The 27,574-nt window shown below is 35.1% G+C and overlaps 1 protein-coding gene across 5 annotated transcripts in view; it reads right to left on the bottom strand.

The window, feature by feature from the left end:
* Window positions 1-27,574, bottom strand: part of LOC132203778 (AT-rich interactive domain-containing protein 3A-like) — a 94,054-nt gene that overhangs the window by 20,921 nt on the left and 45,559 nt on the right. For all 5 annotated transcript variants that reach the window (XM_059631793.1, XM_059631796.1, XM_059631795.1 and 2 more), the window contains exon 4: window positions 11,530-11,602. In XM_059631793.1, the coding sequence (XP_059487776.1) occupies window positions 11,530-11,602 (73 nt within the window). The remainder of the gene's footprint in view (window positions 1-11,529; window positions 11,603-27,574) is intronic.

The raw sequence follows: 27,574 nt of genomic DNA on the forward strand, positions 1-27,574 counted from the left end.
TGTTTCTCTCTTTCTCTCTTGCTGGGTGTGAGAGAGCAATTTTCGCATTCCCTGGCGCACCGACAGCTTTATCTCGACGCATAAAAAGGAGCACCTGCAGTCTGAAAAAAGCTTCTGTTTTCCCGATCACGGCACGAATCGCGAAAATAAAATGTGCCTCCTATCACTCTCCGCCGGGTCTCATTATTCCGCATGAGAATAAATATCATTTGCGAGCGGGATATTTACCGAGAGGCACGTACTCGCTTCGCTTTTTATCATCATCGTGAAAAGTATTTTTGTGCCTGCTTTCGCAGCTGCGAAAATAAAGCCACCGAGAGCAAAGCAGTTCAGAGAGTAAAAGGCATTAAACGCACTATTATAGGGAGTGATTCTGCAAAATTAGTTTTGCTGAAAATCGGCTTTTATTGGAGGCTAAATAAACTATGGTGACCTTTGTTGGTTTACAAGGTAAAAGAAAAATTAGGGATGGGAAAAATTTGTGATAATTTTTGGAAATTAACTTTAATCTTTAACCATTTTCAAGAGTTAACTTGACATTTTAAGAATATACCAATTAAATGTATTAATTAATTAATTGTACCATCACATATTTGAGGAAAAGCAACCTATTTTCCCCCTTTTTTCTATCACAAAATTTGAGATTTATACTTTTGGTAGATCACGTTTTTACTTTGTAAACATTTTATTAAGAATTTTTTTTCCATTTTGCTTGTTCCTAATTAGTAACTTTCAGCTCCTAATCATGGATGACGACGTCCTTGTGTTAACTTGCAGCTCATTTTAAGAAAAATTCCTGTTTTTCCCGCGGGCACACGCGAAAAATTAGCATTCCGTCGTTAATAGAAACGGACGCGCAGTTCAGAGCTATTTCGTAAAAATCCGATACGGGAATAATGGCAAAAACTGTGAAACGCGTCTGTCGCCACCTTCTCAAAACTTTTTATCTTTCTTTCTCCAAGGCTCTTTCGCAGCACCGTGCCAAAATTAATGGCCCTTAATGAAACGCAAACCGTACTTCAGCGTTTTGTGCGCCCATCAGAGAGACCGAATCCGAGAAATGTCACATCAAACGAGCTCCCGGCGGAATGAAGTTGATTAATCTGGCCTGTCTATCAATTGAAGCCGAGCACGACACGAAAATGTGTTGCACACACGCTGCATCGGCCGCGGTTTCCTGTCCTTGATTCTCCAACCCCCGCAGCTGCGCCGACTTTTGATTTTGTATTTAATTTCGAGCTAGGGGATGCTTTCCAGATGGCGGCCATTTTATTCCGAAATCCGGTTTCAGTTTCTCTCCTAGGTTATCGAACCCAAAATAGGGGATGAGGCGAGCGGGGGTGAGAATCACCGGCGTATCCGTTTCGCATGATTCTATCTCGCCAGATGTATAAATGAATTTCTTCGAATCCGAACGCGTCTCGGAGAAGAAAAAAATTGGTGCGATTGGCGGCTATTTCTGCAGTGTGTCGGTTGTTCATACATTTCGCCAACAAACACGTGCGATGTTTTGTCTCGCAGCGAAAAGGCAAAACAAAAAATGCAGATTTTATTGCTGTTATTGGGTGCGTTTGTTTGCAAAAAAAAGCACTTGGCAGGCGTGACTTTTCATTTCGGTTTGGTGTTGCAGCAGACGGGAGAACTGCTTTGATTTTAGTGCTTTCATAAATCAACAAGGGAAAACGGCGAGAACTGTCTTTTTGTCTCAATTACCAATTATAGTTTTGTTAAAATATGCAACCTGTACAACGTCAATGACGAGATATTGCATAAATTTGAATTCCATGTTTTCTTCCACGCAAACATCTAAAAATTGTAGATTATTAATTATTCAAGCTTATTACATTTTCAAATTCGGTTGAAAAATTAAACATTGGAAATTCTGTCGTACGAAGCAAAGCCATGAATCAGAATTACTGACTTTAAAAAGATCTACTATCAGAGTGAATAAAGAAAAAACTTTATATTATGAGATAAAAAGTTTTGTTTCTTTTTAAGTTTGAAAATAAAATTACATAATATAGTAGCAGTCCTTAAGAACTTAGGCGCCATTAGATATTTTTATCCTTCACATTATTTAGCGGCTCGTTGATTTTGGAGGCCGGATCAAAACGCGAAGAAGCCCTTTTCCTTTTCCCACTCATTCTCGGGCGTGCCCGCGTCAATATCAATTCTAATGCAGGAAAATAAGCGCGATCGCCGTGTTTGATGTGCTGCCAGATTGAATGCATATTAGGCCGACTATTTGGTTTTGGGCGCGACTCTATTTGCTCTTTCCATTGTCTATCGGACACGCTGAGCTGCTTTATAGCCGACATTTTTTTATTGTTATCATTGTCTCCCCGTGAGAGAGAAGATGATGATGACATTAGGCGCTCACACGAGTGTGTATATAATAATAATTTCATGTGGCAGCGGAGAAAGAAAATCGTGAAGAGAGAAGAAGAAAAGAGCGGTGAATAAATAAATCACGCGGGGGGAGAGACGCGAGAGGTATAAATATAAATTTCACGCGATGCCTACAAGCAATTTGCCTACAATAATTAGTATGATCATTATTAACCTCAAAAAGCTGCACATAAATATTTTTCCCATCGTGAATCAGAAATGTTTCACGTGTACCACGTGCTCGGCTTGATGTAATATATTATTATGACTGCTCGCTTTGATTTATTCACTCTCTCGCGGCGGCTGCGGCGGCATTTTTCGTTTCTCTCTTCGCGCGGCGAGTGGAAGAATTTGTGTTTGCTCTCTACGAAATGTCTTCATTCATCTGCGTGTGCAATCGCGGCTGGGGTGAAAGAAAAAAAAGTGAGAAATGTTTAATCTCGGCTGCGCACCGGCGTCACGCTGGCACACAATCGCGGATTATTTATCGCCTTCACTTGCAGATTGTGCGAATTGGGCAAATTTGATCTGTCTACAATAATTGGAGTCCAGCCGGGGCCAACCGAGATTTATTGGCTTGATTAAACAATATCCTGTAAAACTTTAGCTAAATTAGAAAAAAAAATATGTATCACATACAAAATTTATTTACAGATATTTTAATTTTTAAGAATATAATACTGCTATAAATTTAATTAAAATAATTTTTACTTAAATTATATTCTTCTTATAATTTTATTTTTACGTTTAAAAATATATTTTATGAGATTAAAAAATTCGTCTTCGTTAAATTTCCAGGTGCAAGTGGAGAACCATTGCCGCATCTCATATTTCCAAAAAATTTTAAATTCTGCTTCGGTATTCCGCGCTAGTTACAAATTTAGATTTTTATAAATACACCTGTTTTTGGAGTTTTATTCAACTGTACACCGTGTCTTATCAACTGATTATTGTTGGATGGTAACTAATCCCATGGATTATTATTATTAATATTTATTCATCTCGGTCAATACAAAAATTTTAAATTGGGGAAAAAAGAGAAGAAAGGGTTTACAATTAGCAGATGTCTGCTAAAACACCGGACATCAAAAGAGACACGGCCGCCGCGGTAAACCCACACTATTGAAAAAAAAGAACGATATCACAAACATTTTAATCAAAATCTTCAATTTTGAATTACAAATATGTACCTTGCAGAGGAGGGATGAAATAACTAAATTGAATTAGAACATGATGCTCCAACTGATGGAAATTATTCATAAGTCACGCTCTTTATCAGAAATTTAGCTTTAGAATTGCATTAATTTTTAAATTTGCAAAATTAATTTTTAACGTTTATGATATTTAATAATGAAACAGTTATCAAAGAATAATGCACTTTCTTAGCTTTAATTATACACAAATCCAACGAGTGCTTGTCCAAATTAAATAAACCAGTATCCAATTAAAAGAAGAAGACATTGCGCAATTTGAGCATCCTCTCTCTAATGATAAGTATAGAGGGACGAAAATTTCTGCGAACCGATTGATGTCGTCAATTGACAATGATGGTGTACACAAAATAATTATATTCAAGTCCGGCACTTCCTTTGGCCAGACCCTCTTTGCGAAATGGCATAATTAGGTGCTAATTAGCGAAAAGGTGTGCCACCACTTACGATTGCTCCGTAAAGCCCTTTGTGTTTGCAAAAAGTGCTGTTAGCTTAATTTCGCCCGGAATAAAATTTACAATCAAGTTTTACATTGGAAAAATAATTAAAAGCGTTTTTTTTTCGCCGGAGACAAACGGGTGTAAATAATTTTTATGACCCGCTCTTCGTTTTAATTGTTGCGGCGCAAAATTTAACAAGTACACACATACATTTCTTAAGTGTTTGGATAATTTCTCTCTGAAATTCTCTTCCCGGAGCCATTCATTTCGCGCGCGGCGTTAATTAGCCCTGCTTAGAATAATATCACAAAAATCTCTCTTCGTCTGATTGATTGCAGTTTTAACGCATGAAAAACGTGATTAAATGCGATGTGCGGCCATCATGGAATTTAACATTAATATTTATTTTTATTTACACTCGCAGATTTTCCCCCCTTATAAGCTCCATGCATATATTTTTATTTATTATTTGCCTCGTTAAATAATTTTGCTGATGGGCAAAAACGGCGTGGATTTTTATGCGCCTATATCTGTTGGGTTCGAGTCGGAGGATTCCAAGAAAACAAGACAACCGCATTATAAAAATTGTATAAATAAATTATTATGGTATAAAGGGGCCTTGCTGGGGCGCATTTCAATGTTTTATGATTTGACGGCTGAGAGGAAAGGGGCAATTAATATCATTGCAAAATGGAATTGAAATACAAACTGTTCTTCTGGATTAAATTTCAGATTTTGCATTTAATTTTTCAACTGTAAATACTGTAATAACAGAATGTTTACAGATTTGAGTAATTTGAAACTGTATTTTTGGTATCTTTTGTAAAAATTTAAAATCTCACAGGTTTTGGTGCAATAATTAAAATGCAAGCTCACCATTCAAGAATTCAATCGTGCCTTAAAATTTCTATAAATTTTGGACTTTTTATTCGTATTTCAATTTTTGAACGACATTTTTGCCATGGATTTGCCCCACTTCATCGTCATAAATTAAATTTGAAAGAGCAGAGAAATTTTCAGTTAGCTATCGGATGAGGGGCCAATTTGGGGTCTTCCTTTCGCAAGTATAAATTTGAAAGAAAAAATGCCGATGCTCGTTCGTGGTGGAGCCGCTCGTAAAAAAGTTTATTGTGACTGCTGCTGGTAGTTGAGAGTGAAAGAAATCGCGTGTTGACATTATCCCCGTCGCTTTTTTATTGAAAATAGTCTCCGAGCGCCGATTAATCACGGAGCGCGCGTTCTCTGTCTGTGTTGCTCTCGCTGGTATTTACTGCGCCATCAGATGTGGCACTGAGTGAGAGAAAGATATAAAACGCGGATTTTGGCCACTATTCAAATCCACTCGGTCGCGTAAACACCTTTTTTATTTCATATTTTGACGTGCGAGAAATCGGATTAAAATTTGTGTGAATGTCAACACGGAAAAGACTATCCAACCACGACCAAAATAACCCTCTGATTAAGAAATGTATTAAATTTTTAGACAAAGTATTTTTTAAGAACAAGGACTTAGTTCAAATAATAAATAAATCAGACTATTTTTAACAGGATGAATCAAAATTCCGTTGGATCATAAATAATTTAACTTTTTACAAAGCTTTGTTTGCATTTGCTTGGTTTGAATGTTGAATCGAAATTTTATGACGGCGTGATGTGATAAGAAAGGTAAAAATCGAACGCTCTGTCCTGCTGATGTTGATAAGCATCGCTTTTTTACGATGGCGTCTCAATTTTAATAGTGGGAGGCCGAATGAAGAGCGAGGAAAATTTATACACGACCTGAGAGGGCGCACATAATAATAATATTATGCGCGCCGCCGAGTTAATTGATTGGGCCCTAATTCCCAACATAGGGCTTGATGATTACGCTTTTTATTTATCTCGTGCATTTTACTGCGCTGCTTGAGTGAAAAATCCTTTTATACTTGACAAAAACATTCCACCCAGCAGGATTGTAAAAATGTTCAGCGCCGGAGATAAAATATAAATATATTGAAATGACTGTGGCGTCAAGAGGGCAGAGAGCGATGATTCCCTATAGTCGGTTTTAATTATCAAGTCGCTTAAATTAGAAAAGAGCTAATATTGCAAAGATGCACTCAATTTCTCAATTTTTCAAATGAAATCTTGTTTTTTTTTTTTTTTTTATTAAACAAAATGAGTTTTAATTTTATGAAATTTCTCTTATTATTTTAAACCTCAATCAACATTTGTATTATGTTTCTGTCGTTTCTGTATGTTTTAATTTTAGACAATTTAAACCATTTTTAATAGCAAAAATTCAAAAAAGCGTAAAATCTTCTTCTTTAATTATCCTGAAGATTAATTTCTGCCATTTATTTTTAGGCGAAAAGCTACAAGTTACTAACCTAAAAGGCTACGACTCTCCCATATATGTACATATAAAGTCACTCTCATATCTCAGCTGACCACCGATTATGATTTTCTTTGAGCGCTCAACCTTGTGATGCTAAGCCTCCCCTTGCAGCAGGGCCATATTAATTGAAGCGCGCGATTATCGCGAAAGAGGAGCCGTGGATTGAGCCGGGACTTCTTGTCATTGCCTCGGCGTTTGCGAGAGAGCGAAATGATGAGATCTATCTCTTTCAAGAGCTAACTGCCTTGGGAGGGGGCGGTTTTCATCTCATCTCGCCTCTTTTCGAGAGGACAGATTTATTTCCGCTCTGTGGAGCTGAGAAAGAAAAAAAAGAGGCGGAAATCTGGAAATTGGAACTGCTGAAAACTAATAAACCTTAGGTCCTTAAATTTTTTGTTCAGAAACAACATCTTGACTGGAAATAGGCATGTTATTGTTTTCAAAACCAAATTGATGTATTTTTCAGTGTTTTCAATAAAAATTAAAAATGATATCTATTTCACTTTTTGCATAGACTTCGTGGAATTATTTTATTCCCTCATTTTTAGAGCTTTTGAATACTGCCACTCAATCAATTAAAATAATGTTTCAAACGCAGTTTTTTATTTTTTAAATTTTAACTTTCCAAACGCTAAATAATTTATAGTGCCTGCCAGCGATGAGATCTTAATTATTTAAGGACATTACTTCCACGGTACAGCGGCAAACTCTCATTTGTTTTTCTCGCAACTCCCCAACAGTCGCCCCCCTTTTATTTTCCATTTGCCATTAAGCAGCCTCTGAAATCAAATTAAAACCGCGTATACACAGACGCAATAAAATAATTATCCTCTTTATTTTCAGCGTAATGTGTTTTGTATGCCATGTTTTACGAGTGCATTTCCAAGAAAAGCGAAATTTCTCACATGATCTCGCCGCGCTGCTTGATTCGCTGGAACACGTATTACGTACACAAGTAGAATTATCGTATAGTGCTTGAGAAAGAAAGAAAGAAAAAAATCTGACGGTTGCTCTTTTTTAAAACCATAGTAATTAAACCTGGTAATTACAGGATATTGGGCGATAATTAAATTGGAAGCCGAGGCAGTTTTGCTAAATTTCGTCCCTTTTTTTCTTTTGTTTGAAAAAAAAAAATACATCTTTTGAATCTTAAGTTTCAAGAATGCATTCGTCTGGCGCAACCCCTATTAGCCGAACATATCAAGGTTGAAATTCCTCTTTCTTTCTCCCTCTTCGGAAGAGGTGCCGAGTGAATTATGGTGGTGGAATCACCCCAGTCAGTCTTTCTTTCTCTTTTCCAGCCAACTTCACGTGCGTTTCGCGTTTATTTGACACGAGGCGCACGCGAGTGTAAGTATTTTTAATATGGATGAACATCATGCATATGGGCGAGCACGAGCCTCTTGCTTGCATTTTTCTACTTCTTCCGAAAAGCGGCGGAATTCCAGCACCCTCGACGCGAAAGAGACGCAGATATTGCGCCTCTTCGCCACCGCATCCCCTTTTTATATTCTAAACATAGCCTAAGCACCCTTATTTATAAGATTTCCAGAGAGGTGCTCTTGTCACCACGGTGTCCCATGTGGGTTTTGTCTCTCGCAAAAGAAGAGAGAAGTTTGCTTTTCTATATAAAATCTAGTTTAAAAATTAATATAACCACTTGATATTCATTTGTTAATTCAATTTATTTTTTATTTTTAAATCTTTTTATTGCAATTTTAAAATATTTTTACTAATTTTTTTTTTTACTATAAGACATATAAAAATAATATTAATATGTGTTCTATTTCTAATTTTAAAACCAAGATTTTATTGACAGAAATTGAAAAAAACAATATTTCAATATTTTATCACTCATGAGTTTTCAAATGAGATTTTGTAGACAAAAATCGATTTAGAAGATTTAGCTGAAATCAAAGATATTCATTATTAAATTTGACGTTATTTAATGGTACAAACAAATTACATTACGCCCTTATTATTGTTAGATTCAAAAATGATATTATGCTGACAAATAAATTAGAATGAATTGAATTAAAACCAAAATTAATAAAATATAGTTTAAAAATCGTTCAAGATTATTAACATCCGCTTATATACAAATTCAAGAAAAGCAATACATTTTCAAAAAATAAATAAATTTTCTTGCTAATCGTATATCCCAGCCAGCATGAGTCATTTCTTGTTATTTTGCAGCGCTACGGAGCAGCAGACTCGTCTTGGGTCTCGGCCGCGAAAGAGGCATAAATATTCGGATACATTTGTATATTTATGTATTTGTCGTTTTTAATTTGCCACGAGCGAGAATAAAAGCAAAATTTATATCCAGCGCGCGCATAAATAAAATGAGCATCTCGCTCGGTGTTCAATTTTACAATTTATTTGCCGGCAGAGAATGTTCATAAATGTAAATGGGCATCTTATTGCGGACAAAGGAATCGTCTTTGCAAATCGAACGTGCCGTATATGATAATGGTACTAAACACATCATTAAACGCTGGAACGAAGCTAAAAGGCCATGCTTGGTCCATTATCATCGCGCATTAAAAGCCGAAAGGGCCGATTGTTATTGGCAGCGGCAATTCTCAGGACTGATAAATCACCGAGACAAGGAGGCCGCTTTCTTCCCGCCTTTCCCATTTAATTTGTTATTGGAATTGACCGGCAAAATCGATTAGAGGGTCGTCAATTATAATCATACAAAAAAATTTAAAAACAAAAATATTCAAAATTCTTTTGTTTTAACAATTAGCCGTACAGTTTCATGAGAGAGTAGGAAAATTGCACTACCTCAAAAAAAAATTAATAAATAAAAAAATAAATTAAATCAAGATTTTTAAATTTGTGTCTGAGCAGTGTCTGAGGAATAAAGGATCAATAAAAAAAAGATTCGCAAATACACGATTATTAAAAACTATAAATAAATAAAATTTACAAAGATTAATTTTATTATCAGTGAAAATAAATTCTTTAAAAATATTCATCCCTTTTTATCATTGATGATGCAAACATATTTTTGTGTAGGATATACTTTCCTATTATTAGTGTTGGATTTTGATCAGAAAAAGCCACCGTCAATATTATTCGGGTGTTACCAATCGCGATAGAACAGCAAATAAATTTTCACCGCTCGCAGACTTGGAAATTAATAAGTTGCCCCCGAATCTAAGATAAGCCCAAAATCCAGTGGAGAAAATTAGCCTTTGTGTTGGCCGGGCGCGAATCTCGGTGGCGGCGTGAATTCAGCACTAGCATTATTTTTATTTATTGTGATCAAGGAACGAAGAGGCGAGCAAACAACGTGTGTTATTATTTATTATTAAATTTGGGTGCGCGCGCGATCGGAGATGATTACATGGTAGAGAGCGCGCTAAATGGCATACCGATCCGCCCATTTGATCACAATGCGCGCACCTAATAGTATAATGTGTATGTATAGAAGCAGCAAAGGCAGCCGAACGCTCCTGTTCTTGCATCAGATAGCTCCATTAGGAGGAGAAAGAAAATAATTCCTGGTGGTAGCACCGAACTGATCGAAAAGACCAACTTCGGAGATTAGAATTGAAATAAATAGATGCCTTTCGGGCAGAATTGCTCCCGGAAGAACATATATTTTGGTATCTGTTTACTTTCGATTCTTAAAAGGAGCGAGAAATTTACTTAGCCACTTCTGGAGTTAAAAATTTATTGAGGCATAAACAAAATAACGTTTTGTAATTTAAATTAATTTTTAAAAATGAAATAAAAATTACAATAAATTACCAAATCATTTGAGTGCAAGAAGTTTATGTAAATGCTAATTAGAAGGAACTTAGAATTTTACATCGATTATGGATAAAATTTAATTTTTTAATGAATTTTATATATCGAAAAGAAATTTTTGGCAGATATGTAACAAGTAAATATGATTAAATATTATTCAATCAATCGATATTATTTTTCATAAATTTGAATAAATTACAAGAGCAAGAAAAATTTATTTAAAAAAATTTAAATAAAGATTTAATTCACTTAATTAATCTTCCATATTATATTATAGAATTTGATTTTAACTGCTAATAAATAAAATTATAAACTCTACCATCTCAACATTGATTCTTATTTGGTTCCTTTGTTGTATTAATCTGGTTTCGGGGCGACGAAGGGGGTGGCCGGGAGGCGCCCGCCGCGAGAGCAGCCAGAGACCCCTTTGGCTTTGGGATATTATGAAAATAACCTGTGGTACGTGTCATGCTGATGATGTTCGGTTTGAGATTAAAACCCGGCAGCAGTCATTAATCATTCTCTCGGAGGTGACACACGCACGCATTTCGGAGTGTGACGCGCGCGAAGGATGGAAAGAGACCAACAAAGAAGATATGCCACTTTACCACCTAAAATTAGCCCCGGCGCTTTGATATGAAGATGAGTGGAACCGTGGCGGAAAAGATACACGTGCTGCTCGCCGTCTGCAGATCAGATCCGTTTAAAACATTTTAAGCTATAAACTTTTGATTTTGTTCAAATTGATTTGTTTTGAATTATGAGAATTTGATTTTTTTAAATATATTTGGGTGAAAATATTTTATTCAAATTTTTTCCAGAAAAGTGGTGAATTCAATAGATTTGACTGTTTGAATTTATGTTGAATTATTTTGAAAAAGAATTTAGTTTTTTTTAAATTTTAGCAGTCCTTGAATTGGCGTCACAATTAAATTAACTTTATTGAACTTTTCCTCAAGAAAGAGTTCATTTAGATAGACAACTTTGTGTTAGTATTGGGGCGTGTGGGGGTGCCGGCCGGGGTGTGAGAGGCGTCATTAGCGGCGAGTGAGTTTTACGCCCGTGCTGGGAAAATTGGCCAAGTGGTGGCGCGGCGAGAGGGTGCGGTTTCGTCGTAAAAACCGGAATGGATCTATCAGGATGCCCGTTTGATGCGGCTCCAAATTGAAGGGCGGCGTGAGTATCGGGGCAGGTGCGTGCAATCGTCAACTTATACTGCGCCGCTTCAAATGAACGCACTCGTCAACATCGGACATATAAATTTTGATGGCCGGACCAAGCTGCAGAAATAATTTATCGTCGAACGGAAAACGGAAGAGGAGAAAAATAAATAAATTGATTTCCAACTCACCTCGTTTCTGCATGAAGCTGAAGAGGTCGTCGAGGAAGTCTTTGCGCTTTGGGTCGTCACTCAATTCATACAGCTGTAACAAATATTATCGGTTAATTAATACCTTTTGTATTTACGTGATTCAGATTTTGTTACAGAACAACAAAAGTTGCCGAAATAATGATGAATTTAGAGAATACTTTGCTTACATTCAATTAATCTGAAGTTGATATGTTAGGTTGGAATTAATTACTAATAATCGCAAATATTGGCACGGTCACCCAGATGACCTAGTGAAATCAGTTTTAAAATTGTTCAAGTCTTTAAGTTACAAATGAGGCTTCAGAAATATATAAAATATAAAATTATTATTCTAAACAATGTTCTCTTAGTAACAAACACACCCTCATTTTATCCATATTTTAAATTTTCTAGTAAAAACAAGAAAATAAATTTAATAATATAAAACACAATTTGAAATCTAATTGAAAAATAACAAAAATTTGTAAAGAAAAAATTAATAAATTAAAATAATAAAAATAAAAATTCATAATTATTTTTAGTAAATTGCAAAATCTTTCATATTGTATTTATCTACTGCTGGTTTTATTTGCAAGAAATAAACAATATAATCGAAATTAATACAAATATTATGCTGCAATAAATTTAAACAAAATATTTCGATTTTTACCAATATTTTTTTTTTGCTTTGTCATCCAAATATTCTCATTTTCAATTATTTATTCGAATGCAAACATAGTAGGAGTTTAATCAGCTAAGAGCATTTCTTTTCGGCAAAGTGGGCGTTCCACTAATTCTCATTTTTTTTCTCTTTCATTATTTAATCCTGTTCCATTCATTGCGAGTCCGACTCGCGAGAGCCAAAACAAATAAATTAGAGCCGCCCGTGTTAATGATAAGAGTATTAATTAAAGTGCCGGAGCCAACAACGCCGACGATTATTCGGCCGGGCAGCCAATCAACCGGTCATGCGTCCGCGAGTGACGTGCTATTAATTGGCCCGATTCGAAACTGTCTGCAGTGAATAAATCATCGCTTTGATAACCGCATTAAGCAACTGGCCGCTTTTTGTTTTGATTAAACGAAAAGCTGTTGCTGCGCGCCGGCCAGAAGGCCACTTTGTCAAAATCTAAAATTTAATTACTCATTGAGAAGAAGCGCGTCCGCGAGGTTGTTGCGCCCGAGATAAATTGCCCGAGTGGAGGAGAGCGAGTGAGTTTGGATAAGAGGGCTATTCCATGGATTATCAATTAACCGCGCCCATACGGCCCAAAATCAGATTATTGTTCTCTCGATGGTCCACAAAATATGGACATGATCCATCTAAAACTTAAATATAAAGATTGTTTTGAAAAAATAAATTTTTAACGCATGAAAATTTTCACACAAGAACTAATTTGTGATCAAAAACTAATCGCCCAAAATTTATAAAAGAACCAAAGATTTTTAAATTTAATATTAAATTTATTATGGGAATATATAGATTTTGTTTAGTGAAAATAAAATGTTTTTAAATTTCACTATTACGTTAAAAGTTCACTCTTCTTCCAAGTCTTTTTTTTTTAATTTTTTTTTTCAGACATATTTTGAAGATCAATAATTTTTTTTGAAATTTTTATTATTAGAATTAATTAAACGTTAATCTCATGACTCCTGAGATGTAAACGAAACTGGCGCCTTTTCGGCTTAACATTTTTTTTTATTAACAGCAGAGCGTGTTGTGCAATCTATCACAACGTAAAAGAACACCGCCATCTGACATCAGCACAATATCATCTTACGATTCCAAGAATTCGCAATTAAATTAACTATATTATAAAATGCCACATTATTAAATCCAAGCCCTTCTTTCTTGCGTCTCTGTTTGCAAAGCTCATTAATCTCAGCACGCAAAGGGTTAATCACAAACACACACCAGCATCGCTGAATATTACAGCACCGGGGTCACTTGGCGCGAAATCGCCCGCGCCTGATCGACAAGCAATAATTTTTTTCCCCGGACCTAATGAAAACAGCGACCGCAGGGCCATTATCGCGCGCGATCATCGAATCTCAACGAGAGGAGTGTCTAATTATTCATCGGTTTTGTTGAATGAAACCTCCTACTTTTTAATTTCATTGCCGTCAAATGATAAAGGATGATCGATTAGGCGCACTGAATGGAGCCGACCGGCCGCTTCCACGCACCTTGATTTTGATATGTTGTTGCTGTTGTGTACCTTGTTTGTTGTTGAGCCCGGACAACAATTTGATCTGTGTCCCGAACATCATAATTTATATTGATGATAATTAAATGACATGAAGATCTATATAGGCATGGGAAAGGTCAGAACTAGGAGGTAAAAAATTGTTAATTTTATTTTATAAAGTTTCATTTTTACCAAATATGATAAATTGAAAGTAAGTTTTAAATAACATCTTCTTATGAATATTATTCAAATATATCAATTGGATAATTAAAAAATCAATGAATTTTACCATGAAATTTTGATTGAACTTAAATAATTCCAATTAAAAAACTTGATGATAAATTTTGACTCCAGACTTTGCTAATTTTAACTTTGTAGAAAAATGAACCAAATCGGGGTTGATACATTAAAAAAGAAATTTCAGTTTGTACAAAATAATTCAATTGTTTTAAATTCCACGAAGTTAGTGGAAAAAAGACTATTATACTTTCCATTCTGTGTCATTTTTCTCGAGTCGCACACGCAAATGCGCAGTAAAATATTAAACAATAAAGAAAAATGCAGACGTGATTTCATTGCGATTTGATGCAGCGGCGATTTTAATGCGGCATGCAAAGCGGTCGTAAAGCGACAAATTGCAACTCATGACGGGGCATAACTTTATACACACATTCGAGAGAAATAATTACGCGAGTCACTCACCTGCATAAAAATAAGTGCTGAAAGAATGCTACTTTGTAAAGCATTGTTTATAATAAAAGTGATAAAAAGCACACGCGGCTGCGAAATAATAATTCAGAATATATAATAAAACGTTTCGCGCCATTGTTTCACAAATTTTTTACGCGCGTTAAATTTTTTTCTTCAAGAGAGAGCAGACGACGCCTTTTCCTATAATATATATTTGCAGTACTCACGTATAATAATAAAAGAAGAATGGGCGACAGAGAGAATCATAATCCTTTCAACGTCCACACCATAAATTTTATTTTTTTGCGCTCATGCTATATATAATATGGTGCGCTATGATTTTCATATATTTCATATTATTTATGTGCTGACATATAGAACCAAACAAAACAAAGAGCCACGCAATTAAAACGGGTCGCAGGCGATCGTAAAATATTTAATTTTGCATCCATTAAAAAAAAGGAATTAAAAATAAAAATTTGAAAATTTGATCAAAAGGAAATAAAATTTAGTTTTTGTCAGTGAGAAAAGAAGATCAATAATTCAATAAAGATTTTTTTTTATTTTTTGAAGAATTTATGAGATGAGTTAATTTATTTTTTTCTTTTTAAATATTATACAAAAAATGAGAAAACATGAAACTTTACCTTTTGTGCTGATTATCCGTTTTTAAATTTAGTGGGCATATTTTTCCCAAGCAATTTTGCTCCATCATGAAAAATTATAGATTTTTCCAAGGAAATTAGTGATGTAAGTACTTGAATGATGATCCGGAATTGTGCACTTAAGAAAATTGCTATATGAGGAAATCAGACTCTCATTAATGACTCACACTCGTCGTTAATATCGATCCCAGGCAGCTGCGGTTTCTGCAAAAATCATCTTTTTTTTTACCGATGTTTTCTCACCTCTTTTTCCGTTATAACCACGGGATTAAAAATTCCGGTCGCCTGACCGCGCATCAGTAGGGGATCATCTCTCGCTTTTTACATTTTTCGCGCCGCTGCCGATTTATTAGCGGTATTATAACACTTACGCCTCATTGGCGATTATTTTTATACACATAAAGTGGCGTGTTCGGCGGCAAAAAAACTTGTTGTTGTTCCCAGCATCATCCAGCGAGAAAGACTTTATTATTCGGCGTTTCCTGCGCTCGCGATGTCATTAACATGTTGCAAAGAGTACATGACCGTGCAAAGCTCAATCTCGGCTTTTGTTGGTCGCCCCCCGAGTACAAGTTTTCGCCAATTTGCGCGGTTTTCCATGAAAAACACGTTTTTTCTCATGTGCTGTGGTGGAAAGTGAGAGATTTGAGCGCTTGCCACCTGGCCCCTAGCACTAATTATCTTGCTCTCCAGAGACAAAATCGTTTGATTTATTCTCACACGCAGCGAGGAAGAGCTCTCAATTATAAATTTAATATTGGTGTGCAATTTAAAAATTCGCAAAAGCAAAGCGATTTTTAAGTGCCATTTTATTCTGTCAAAATTTCTTAGTATTTAAAATTAATTCAGATTATTTTCAGAAGTTTCCCGTGAATATTTATTTGAAGTGAATTTTGTTCATAGTTTATAATTTCTTCTATAGATAGGAATTTAAATATTTTCCTCTTACTCCAGAAAAGTCTATAAAAACTCAATGGAACAAAATCCTTAAATAGCTTCAATTTTCATATTAAGAAATATTTTTAATTTCATGTTTTCAAAAAATACGTTAAGAATTTATTCAACCTAGCATAGAAGCACAAATTTATTTTTGTGGGGCAAATTAACAACAATAATAAGGAACAAGAACTTAATAAATTCAATTTGCAAAGGAGACTTGCCGTCGGTTTAAATTAGATTTCCACCTCCATTTGAAAAACCCTTGCCTCTGTTTTGCTTCAAATCGAAGCGCGTGGTCGTGGATGCCGAGTTGCGATTGCAGAGAAAATTTGTACGTACCAAAGAGAGGCGATATTAATTTGAAAAGTTAGTCCGCAGCGAGCTGCTGAGCTCATAAATCTGGCGGCAATAAATTGCAGCGCCGTGTTGTATATCACGGGCTCGTTTCTTATTTCTATTGTGCGATGGCACCACACCTAATATTAATTGCGCGATAATATCACCAACAGACGGCCCCACGCTCTCGATGTAAATCGCCTCCACTTATCATCATCCAAATATATACAGACTGGCTCCGGCCCGCACATTATAAAAAAAGAACGGATAAGAAGATTTGGATTGGGTTCAAATTAAATTGTTTTGTGAAAATTTAAGAATACGAAAAAGGTAAAATTTCGATTGAAAGAAAAAAGATTTCAGATGCAATTGTGGTGGTGAGATTAGTATAAAAGGGGATGAAAAAAATTAGCAATTAATTATTTTTTTGGTATATTAAAATTAATAATATTAAATATAAATTATTTTCTTTTTCCTTTTTCTTTTGAGTGAATTAATGACTGCACGCGTTCGACCCATTATTAGTTGAAACAAAAGAGGGTACAAATTGAGTTATCCAAACTGGAAATCGATTCAATAACGCCCTGTCTCGGCAATTGTGAGGGAAACAGATGTCGGCAAATAAAGGGTGGCGAAAATTGCGGCGTTCTCGAGCGATCGGCACGCGATGCTGCCTAATAAATGAATTTGGCGGTCAAGTGCACCCCGTCGATTCCCATGAAGATCAATTCGCACCTAATGAGCGGCCAATCCATCTCCCCGCCGCGAAGAGAAAAAAGAAAATGCCAATCACGAGGTCCGGCCGACCGCAAAACAAATAGGGAAAAAGAGCAAAGGACGCAGCAAAGATTGATTCCGGGCCATTTGCGAGCGGCGGTTCAAATAATTTGACCCTGGCAGGAAAAATGGCTGCCAATAATTCTCGCGGCTGATGAGTTTTCTTCAAGATGTTTTCCCGATCGTGGCCATCATTCATATACGCGTTGGGAATTGGAGGAGCTTGACCATTCAAACTTGGGCGAGCCGCAAAGTTACAAAGAGCAGAAAAACGAAAATTGTATATAAATATATAAAAAAAATTAATTGATCCTTTTCGTATGGTATTAGAAGGGATGATTATTTTCCAGGACCAACTCGGTATTTGTAATTTTTATTATTAAAAAAATTATATAATAAACGATGTAAAAATAAAAATTAATAAATTGAACTTCTACATTTAATTTAAAGCCAGGGGGTTCATCAGAGTACACCTGATTTTCCTGACAAATTAATTTGAACCTCAAAGGAAGTTTGTCCTGATTGCAAATTTTATGACATTCGGTTCAAAGCAGTGATAAGCTGCTTATTAAGCATATTAAATTAATTTAATTGGCTTTCATTCTGAATTTAAAATAATTTTGGTGGGAAAAAGCGAATCTCGGTTTTGATGTTGAATTTTTAGGATTACAATTATCCCTATAGAATTGTCAACTTTCAATCAAAATACAAAATAAGATTCACCGCTATAGGTTCTCGTGCGTAAAATATTTATGGTTTTATTTAAAAATCCTCCCGGATATGAATTTAAATTTTGAGAACAGTCATAAACAAAAACACCTTGCGGCGTTTATTCTTTCTAAAGAAAATTTAACTCCCATTACAACTCGGCATTCACAAAAAGCGGCCGCCACTCATCTGATCCTCCTTTTAATCATTAATTATATCAAGGCCGATCGCTTAATTAAAAATTTATCGGCCCTGCTATACCGACAAATTACCAAAAGAATATTCATTTGGTGGTTCAAAAAAAGGCAGAGTTTTTATTTACGTGCAGCCACCCAGGTCGCGCCGGCGGCCGGACGCTTTCGCCATGCACATTAGAATAAAAATAAATTGTGTGATAGGCAATAAACATCTGCGTAATTTTTTATTAAAAACCGCCCGGCCGAAATCGCGTTATTAATAAGCGAAAATTAAAAAAGATGATGTATTAAATTGTAATTTATTGTTTTTATTCATCGTAGTTAAATTGGCCTCGGCGCTGGTGGCATTCGCTTATAATAATAATCATAACTCTCGGCTGCCCAGCGAATCTGTGTATGCAATAAAAATATTAATTTCTGCTCGACGCGGCAGCCAGAAAAAACACATGGCGAGGCTTAAGTGATTTTAATATTCGATTTCGAAGAAATTTCGCGGCATTAAGTGGCTGGATAAATTATTGCGCCTTTTATACCGATTATCCATGCACCGTAAATTTACATTTGCCGACCGGCTTGGAACAAAAAGCGTGCAAATGCGCGTGGATGCCCATCGAATCAGAATTAAAAGGGTTTGAATGTTCCTCCTTAGAGTTTTCGCAAGAAGACGAAAATTAATGTGATTTAATTCTTGGCAGAGAAATTAATAAAAAATTATAATAATAATACGTTTCCATCTTTGAAGTAAACCTTAATAATTAATAAAATTACTCTAAATTGTAATTTTTATTTCCATTTTAAGGATATCGGTCTGAAAGCATCTAAGGCGACGACGGACGTCAATAAAAGCGATTTTGAAAGGTTGTGAGACATAAAAATTTAATTAAACATCCCAAACGAGAGGTCCGTGCTTGATATGTCGGTTTTTTTATCCCGGCTAGGTGAACAATAAAATAATTCTACACGGCCAACTCTCATAAAAGAGCGAATGATGATAGAAACATTAAAAGATTTTATATTTATCCATCGCGGAGGAGCGAACAAGAGAAAGAGAGATGTGTGTGTGTTGATGCCACGAGATAAAATGCTGCCGTGCTCTCTTCAAATAAAACTTTTAGTGAGTCGGTGGTGAGTGCGAGAGAGAGACGGACGAATAAGTAAGGGGGTATATTAAACGCCACAGCAGAGTGAAAAACATAAAGAGCACCTTTTTAAGCAAACCAGCCTCGCTCATTATATTGCGATGGTTTATCAATAAAACCAACAGAGCCGACGCCGAAATTCCTACTGGAAGGCCCGAGGTGAAAAATAAAAGTGTAAGCAGCCAGCTTACACACACAAGCATCCAAAAGCAAACAAAATCGAGTAATTAACAGCTCGTCCCACTGTCCATTTACACAACATACGTACCACATAGAAAGTTTAAATACAGATGTTGATAATTAAAAAAAAAAATATATTAGATTATTTTTCTTTAGTTTTCAAACAATGATAGATTTTAATAATTATGATTTATTTTTAATCCTTTATTTATTTTACAAAAAAATTTGAAATTTAACATTTTAACCTATATTTATAAACTTGATAATAGTGTTCCACACCAATATTGTAAATGTTTTAAAAACAACTTTTTGGTCTCTGCAATTAGGAATACGGAATTAAAACTAATCATGTGAAACTCTTAATTGACGATTTAATTAATGGTTTAAGAATGAAAACGAAAACGGTGAAAATTAGCTTTGAAATTAAATTTCACATCAATAATTGAATAATGAAACCAAGCTAAATCGGGAGTAAAAGTTTGAACAATGATGAAAAAATCTCATCTTTACTTTTTAGCCATAATTCTATTATTTCGGATTTGGAAGATAAATATTTTCGGAGCATTTCAACGCTTTTTTTAATACTTTGGTGGACTAACAATAAGGGTCACCGACTGGACAACTCACACTTTTTTCTGTTCTTATCAAAAGTGCCCGCGTAAATTTATCCCCAAAATTCCTAAACAGATATCGCACAAAATAACGCCACCCGTCGCTTTGTGTACGAGTGTTGCATTATTTGTTACATATTTCCCACCGCCTGCGTATGTATTTTATCGTAAGACAAGAGAGACCTCATAATGAGTCAGTCCATTTCAGACCACCCGAGGCGCCCGCGCGGACCCTGGGATATCACAGTTATAATTATTATTTTCGTTGGCAGGAATTATCAGAGCCGATTGGCCAACATGTATTGTGCATGGACATGCAAATGACACAAAAAAGAGTTAAGTGACAGCCACAAGGATAAACTTCACTTAAAAATAACAACTGCGCACTTGAAAAGTAAATAATATTGATTACATAATTGGAGAAAATTATGCAAAAAAAAATCAAATTTAAATATAATAACATTATAAAAATATGTATGATCTAATTTATCTTTGCATATTATGTTGAAAATTAAACTAATTTTCTTTAAAATTTTATGAGACTTCACGAGTCCAGCAATCAATGATTTGCGAAATCAATCATGTTAACGGTCGGCGTAATTACTTTAAAGTATAATCTGAGGCTGAACCACTTTGCGAAAATAAATCGGGTTTGACCGAGACGACGGAGGAGACTTGTGCATGCGAAAGGAAGTGTTTCATTATAAGAAAAAATAAGTAACACCATCAGCTAAACAAATAAGACGCCCAAAAATACATAATAAGTTGTAAAACTTATTTGGGTGGTCTCCGAAATGGGAAATTTATTGCCACAGAACCGCGGCTGGGCTCGATTTTGGCCGAGCTCCATTCAGAAATAAAGAAAATCTGCCTATGTATGGGAAGGGCCAATGTTTTTGGTACAAATCGTCAGACCGCAGATAGATAAATTAATCAATTAATTCCGAATAAAAACCATCCGAGCGTGCAAATTGTTCAATTCTTAGCCTTGGATTGAAATTGCTTCTTTCTGTCAACTTCGGGCACAATAAAAACATAAAAAAGTTAGGAGAAACTATCCATCTATTTGAATATATATATATATACTCATTTTTTGTCTGAAAAGATGAATAGGGGAAAATCAGTGTTCTATGGGAGCAAAAAAGATAAAAAGAGCACCCTCTTCTCATCTCTCTCTCACCTGTCCCGTGACGGACAAAAGCAGCACGACACCTTAATTGTCCCGGCGCAAATTCACCGCGAACAGCGCGGAATATAATAAAACGGAGGCAGTGAGAAAAAAGAAAGAAGGAGCTTTCCAGGCGCGTTTTTCGATTCAATTGATTCTTTTATTGCCGAAAAATAATACCTTACCGAGAATCGCGCGGCGTAAAAAATAACCAGTTAGTCGGGTTTATTCCGCCTAAAATATTTCCTGTGTGGCGCGCGTTTATGCGTGTTTTTGCTCGCGAGCGTCATTGACACAGACAGTGAGGAGGTGTAGAAATTTGGAGCTGCCGGTAGATCGACACAAAAGGGGTTACAGGATGAATGGACCTTTTTGAAGGAGGGATTTAATTGAATAACTTCAATAATTAAAATCACAATATACTATTTGGATTGACAATCAGTTTTGCAAATTAATCTATTTGAAATTGTTTGAATTAAAAACACTCATTCAATGTCAGTTTTATAAAAATAAAAAAGTGAAGATCTTTGTATATTTATTGATTTAAGATAGTATTTTTAAATTTAAAAATATGGGATAAAATTTTTAATTTCATAATCAATTTTTTAATTTTCTTATCCAATTAATGCAATAAAAACTTGATATGGAATAAGTAATATATTTTAATTTTTTGTAAATTAATGTTACGTCTGCCCACATCCAGCTCTTAATTTTATGCTCAAGTGAAATGATCTGGTTTAGTCTCTGCCTCTGGGTTTTAATTAAATTTGATCTTAAAATTTTATCTTACAGTGAATTATTTCAAAATTTACCAGCAATTATTAGAATAAAAAAATATTGATTCCCATCACTCTCACATTTATAAACAAAAAATCAACTTCTATATTAATCCTTAGGCAGCAGCAGTTCCAAACAAAAACCCTTGCAGCATAAATATTCAAATGAGCTTTCTTGATGCACAGTCAGCACCTCACTCGAATTTAATTACCGCTGGCGTTGCAAAATGGCGTGCTGGCGAATATATTAATTATCAGTGGAAAGGTATTATATGCAAATCGCGAGTCGTAAACAATTGAATTTATAGAAATGGTTAATCTAGCGTGGAGATTCCATATATGAAGATCCGAGAAGAAAGAAATTACGTCACGCCCATAAATTTAGTGATTTAATTAAAAAATCCACTGGCATAAATCAAAAGGCGGAGGAAATTAAAATAAAAATTAATCCTGGCGCAAGAAGGAATGAAACTTTTTCGTTTCGATTCAAAGCAACTTGTCATCGATTAAATTGCATTCAGAAGGTTGATTTATAAGAAATATAAAATGAGAATTAAAATTATCTGATGATGAGGAATATAAATAACGCTTTTATATTAAAAAGCTGTCGCGGATGAATTATTTCTTCTCTCTCTTACGGCCCCGCCACTGAGTTGTATTTTATAAATTGATACACTCACAATAATAATATACATGAAAGCTGCTGCTATAAAAAAGCAATTCGGTAGACGTATCGATTAAAAAAGGTTAGCCTCAGCGACGCTGAAAAGGGTCGATTAATCAGACACCCAATTAAACACTCGTTTCATTTATTCCAGCCGAGTGGGAGAAGCAACTTGTTTTTGTGTTTTATCTCTTGATGGTTTTCCTACTGCTGCGTTTGTGAGCAGCAGGGTCACTTCAATCACGAAAGCAATTAATTCCGTTTGCAGTTTGAACAAATCAATAAAAAAAAAAATGTAAAATCGTATTGAGTTTATTTTCGCCTAATTAGCCTCCTGGGAGAATTATCGCGGCAGCTGTTTGTTATGAAAATTCGATGCTTCTTGGAAATCCATGGATAATTTTAATTACGGAGGAGATGTTTTATATTTTTCATATAAAAAAAACACACACAAACGGTGAGAGAAAAAACTCGTTTCGGAATCGTGGTGTGTAATTCAATTATCCCATTATCGCGCTCCAAATAAACCGCGCAGCAGACGCGCATATATAAAAATAAAAACACACACAGCCAAATAATTAAATAAGGGCTGAATTTGATCTAATTACCGTCGCGTGCGCGTCCACGGAGAAAAAACATCAAAGGGGAGAAAATGTATCAGGGAGGAATCCTCACATATTGAGAAATAATAAGATGATGAGGACAGACTCGAGTGTATTTCCAACTTGATATTTTTTGGCTTACCACGGCGGGGCTTCCGCTCGATTCATGCAAATGTGTATTGAGAGCCACAATCACTCCTTACGCAACGGGGCACGACCCGCGTCATAACCAAAGGGTCAACGACACCCTTAAGCGTAAAAAGTGATGAGGGAGCCCAGCTGATTCAAATTACAACAGTACATTTCTCCAAAAATCAATAATTTTTTTAATAAAAAAACTATAAAGAGATTATTGTTTACAAAAATATAAAATATAATCAAAAAAAGCTTTTGTTGCATTTTTTATTTGCAATTTCTATATTTTTTTATAAATTTTATTTATTATAATATTTTTATTTTTCAAAAAATTTAATATATTGTTCTTTAGTGACCACAATTAAATTGAATTATTTTATTTGGCTTTGGGTTGCTATAAAAAAAGGTATATTATTCTGATCGCTCATACTAATATCAATCGAAATTATTAAATAATCATATAGTACTCCGAAGTGTTCTTTCTTCTCTAATAAATTTGGTATCTATGAACTTGATTAAAGACTAAATTGAGGGTAACAATAATTGCAACTTGATATGATTTACTTCTAACCATTTAAAAATTCTTCAGAGGTTATGTTTACTTTAGCTTTTTTGTAATTGACTAAAGATAAGTAAGAATGGGAATTAATTGAATAGTAATTAAATAAGCAAGCTTTCTTGCTCATTTTACTTACTAAGTGCAAATTTCAATTTATTCTAATAAAAAAGTGGAGAAAATTGTGATAAAATATAAATATCCGCAGGAAGTATCCAAAATCGTCGCCCAAAAAATTCCTCCATCTACCCAAGCGTTCGAGATGAAATTCTCAAAATAAAAAATAGCCCCGTGATGATGAAGATGAATTATGCAGCAAAATATATTATTTATCCGCGTGGACTCGCCTGTACATTAATTAATCACAGCGAGTGACTCAAAATTACGAATCACGTGGGAATTCTCATTAATTACCGGGTAATTTCCCGAAAAAGAAACGCACTCGGCCGTTTAGGGGTCACGCGCGTTTTTGATCGAGCATTAATTAATCAAGCGCGCCATCCAGCTCATTATCTCGCGCCGCTATCATATGGAGCGTAAGACAATACTGCGCGCCTTTAATTATTAATGCACCACTAATGTTCCCTCCAGACACGCCCCTGCTTGAGTAATCAGTCTTTGTCCACCTCTTTTTTGAAATAAAATTCCTCGGCACCTCTCCCTCTCGGCTTATCTCCGCGCCCGTCTCCTCCGCGGCCAAAGATGTAACAAAGATATTTTCCGCCTTGTCCACTTTTGCTAATATGCATGCACGACGCGATGCACCTCGGGGCGGAAATTAATTATTAAGACAACATGGAATTAGCGCCCGGCAACAATTGGATGCGCGGAGTGAGCTGTTTTTTGCCGATTTTCCTCGTTTTTGACACATTCCAAATTATTAATTTTATAAAATTTACAAATTTTCCTCTAATTGAATTCGATTAAGGAAATTTATATTTCTCCATATCTTGAAATATATTATCATCATAAAATTGTTAAACAAATTTTCATATATTTACCAAATTTTTGTCAAAATTTCAACCACTGGATAAGTTTGATTGAAATTTGGGCATTAAATTTTGTTAATAAATCGACTTTTCTTTTTGCCTTTACATTGGAAAATGTGAAATGTCTTAACTTACTCTTTTGATTTCAAACAAAAGATTTAAAAAAATAATTACCAAAATCGCTGACATTATCAAGAAACTTTGAAATAGGCTGAACACAGTATACAAAGTTGGCCAAAAGTACACAATAGGAAAACCACCACCCCCCATTTGGTTTGTATCCCCCTCATAATTACTTTCAGACAGGGGTGGGTTTGGTTTTGTCGTCGTTCTCGCTCCTTTTTAATTTACGCAAAACGGGATTTCATGATTCCCCATGAGGGTCGAATTCGGACAGATTTATCGGCAGCGATCGGATGATGTTTTCAATCATCCCCCACTAACTATAACTTGTTTGGCGCTTAATTTGCCAAGGACAGGGGCCGCCGACGTCTCAATTATTATCAATCAGCTGCCGCGGGGGTGGCGCGGGGGCGAAATCCAATCCCTTTGTTTTTCCCTATATTTGTGATGCTCCTTTGGCCTTTTGTGCGGTGAATTACAATCGGATGAAGAGAGAGAGAAAGAGAGGTTTTTCGCACGCAACTGCCGCGTGAATTTCGGCGGCTGCGTGATGCGTGCGTGCGAAAAAGCGGATTTTAATAGTGTCTCGAACCAGTTTGCGTTTCTCGCCGTGTATGTATGTTCATAATTTTCCAGCTCCTGCTGCGAGACATAATGAACATGTAACAATAACGCGGATGAAAAGCGCCGATATTGCGTTTTAATGATGTACAACGAAAATAAAAATGATAATAGAGTGGAAGTGGAACTGTATACCAGAAAATTTCAAATGAAGAAAATTTGTTTAAATTGCAATCCTTTTTTTATGAAAAGAAACTTACTAAAATTTTGAAAATTGAAAGAAAATTAATTGAATTACGATAAATTTGTTGTGCTTAGATAACTTACTGGTGATTAAGCCTTTATTATTAATTCATTTTATGCTGACCATGGAGTTTTGCAAATTATGTCACAGAGAAATCTTAAACAGTAAAAAAAATTTATTCAAAAGAAAGATATTTTTTAAAATTGGTAAAGACTTCAAATTCAATTTGATTACGAAAGTAGATTAGTGTAGCCATTTTTTTTTATAAGAATGTTTTATTTACATTCTGTAAAGAACACGTCACTTTTTATCAATTTCTTAAGCTTCGTCCATTTATATGCGCATTTAACTTTTATCAGTTGTCAGTGGAAAGAGGGCATTACAATTATACAGAAGTATATGAAACGTGACCGCCCAACAGGAGAGACAATAAAATAATTTCATCAGAAACTTAATACAAATGCAAACAAACGATAGAGGCGCGCAATTAAATTGTTATCAGCCGACTTCCTCCCGTAGCGACAATTAAGAAGTAAAACGTCGTATATTATTTCTCATGCTCAACGCAAATGCAGAGCGTGAAAATTTCTTGTTTGCTCCAATTTAGACGCCGACAATTCATCTCGGCGTGCATAATTAATTACGTAAATCAAAGCGAAATATCATTTCTCTCTCTCCAAAGCCAGCCAGCAAATGGAAAACACGTGGTGCACGCCCGTGTTTTTATCAAAAAGAAGCCAGAGAGCGTCTTGTAAAAGCTCCACGCAAATGATGCGCGAGAGAAACTCATTTCGTGGCCAACAGCCCGGCAAGAAGTGAATGAGCAACAAGCGCTCTCGCCGAGTAATTTTCTGTGCTCACTTTAAGATTATTTGCATGTGCAACTTGAAAGAGAGACTAGGATTATTAAAACATTCTGAAAATGAAACTTATATTGTCACAAAAAATATATATATGAAAGCGTTTAAAAAAGCATAAAAATTTAGATATATTTTTTGCTTATGCTTAAAATTAAATTAAAAAAGTATTTTTAACTGAAATTTGTAATTATTTTTTTGAAAGTATTTTTCCTATTATTTAAATTTTATAAGATAATATCATCTTTGAGATAAAATTATTCGTTTTTTGAAGATTTTTATTTAGGAAAATCCATAATTTATCTTTTTTCTTTAAAGTGTCGCCTGTTCTTGATCAGTGTAAATGAGCTATTTATGGAATACATGATTTGTTACTTGATCGGGGAGGGACTTTTTGAATCAATGATTATTCTTAGGCAGAAGGAAAATTATTAAAACACTCCACCAAGAAGATCAAATTTCTATACTAAATTAATAAATTAAAATTTTCAACTGCTAGCACAGTATCAATTTTTCTGATGATTTTTGTTTTACGATTTGCATGACTAAAGAAAAAATTCCAAATTTTGCGTCATAGAGAATGGAAAATGCATAAAATTATTAATTATTGTTACTTATTAACAAAAAGATGCAGTAATTAATTTGAGTATTACCGTTTCAAAAATTTGAATCAATAAAAAGACCCCAAAAACAGCCTGCCTGAGTTGCAACCAAAAGCATCAACGCCGCGCTCATTATTTTCCAATAACAAATCGGCACGCAAGACGCGCCGATCAAAGCCTGGCTGGGATGGTGGCGCGGCAATTTTATAGCCGATGATGATGCGCACCGCATGTTGCGACTAACAAAGGATCACATCAAAGAGTATGCGTTTTATGTATCAAAAGAATAACTCGCGCGTCTGCCGCTGGATAACTGTGTGAAATTTCATTTGAAACG

Source organism: Neocloeon triangulifer, unplaced genomic scaffold, assembly GCF_031216515.1.
Source record: "Neocloeon triangulifer isolate White Clay Creek 2 clone unplaced genomic scaffold, ASM3121651v1 ptg000017l, whole genome shotgun sequence".
Taxonomy (NCBI): Eukaryota; Metazoa; Arthropoda; class Insecta; order Ephemeroptera; family Baetidae; genus Neocloeon; species Neocloeon triangulifer.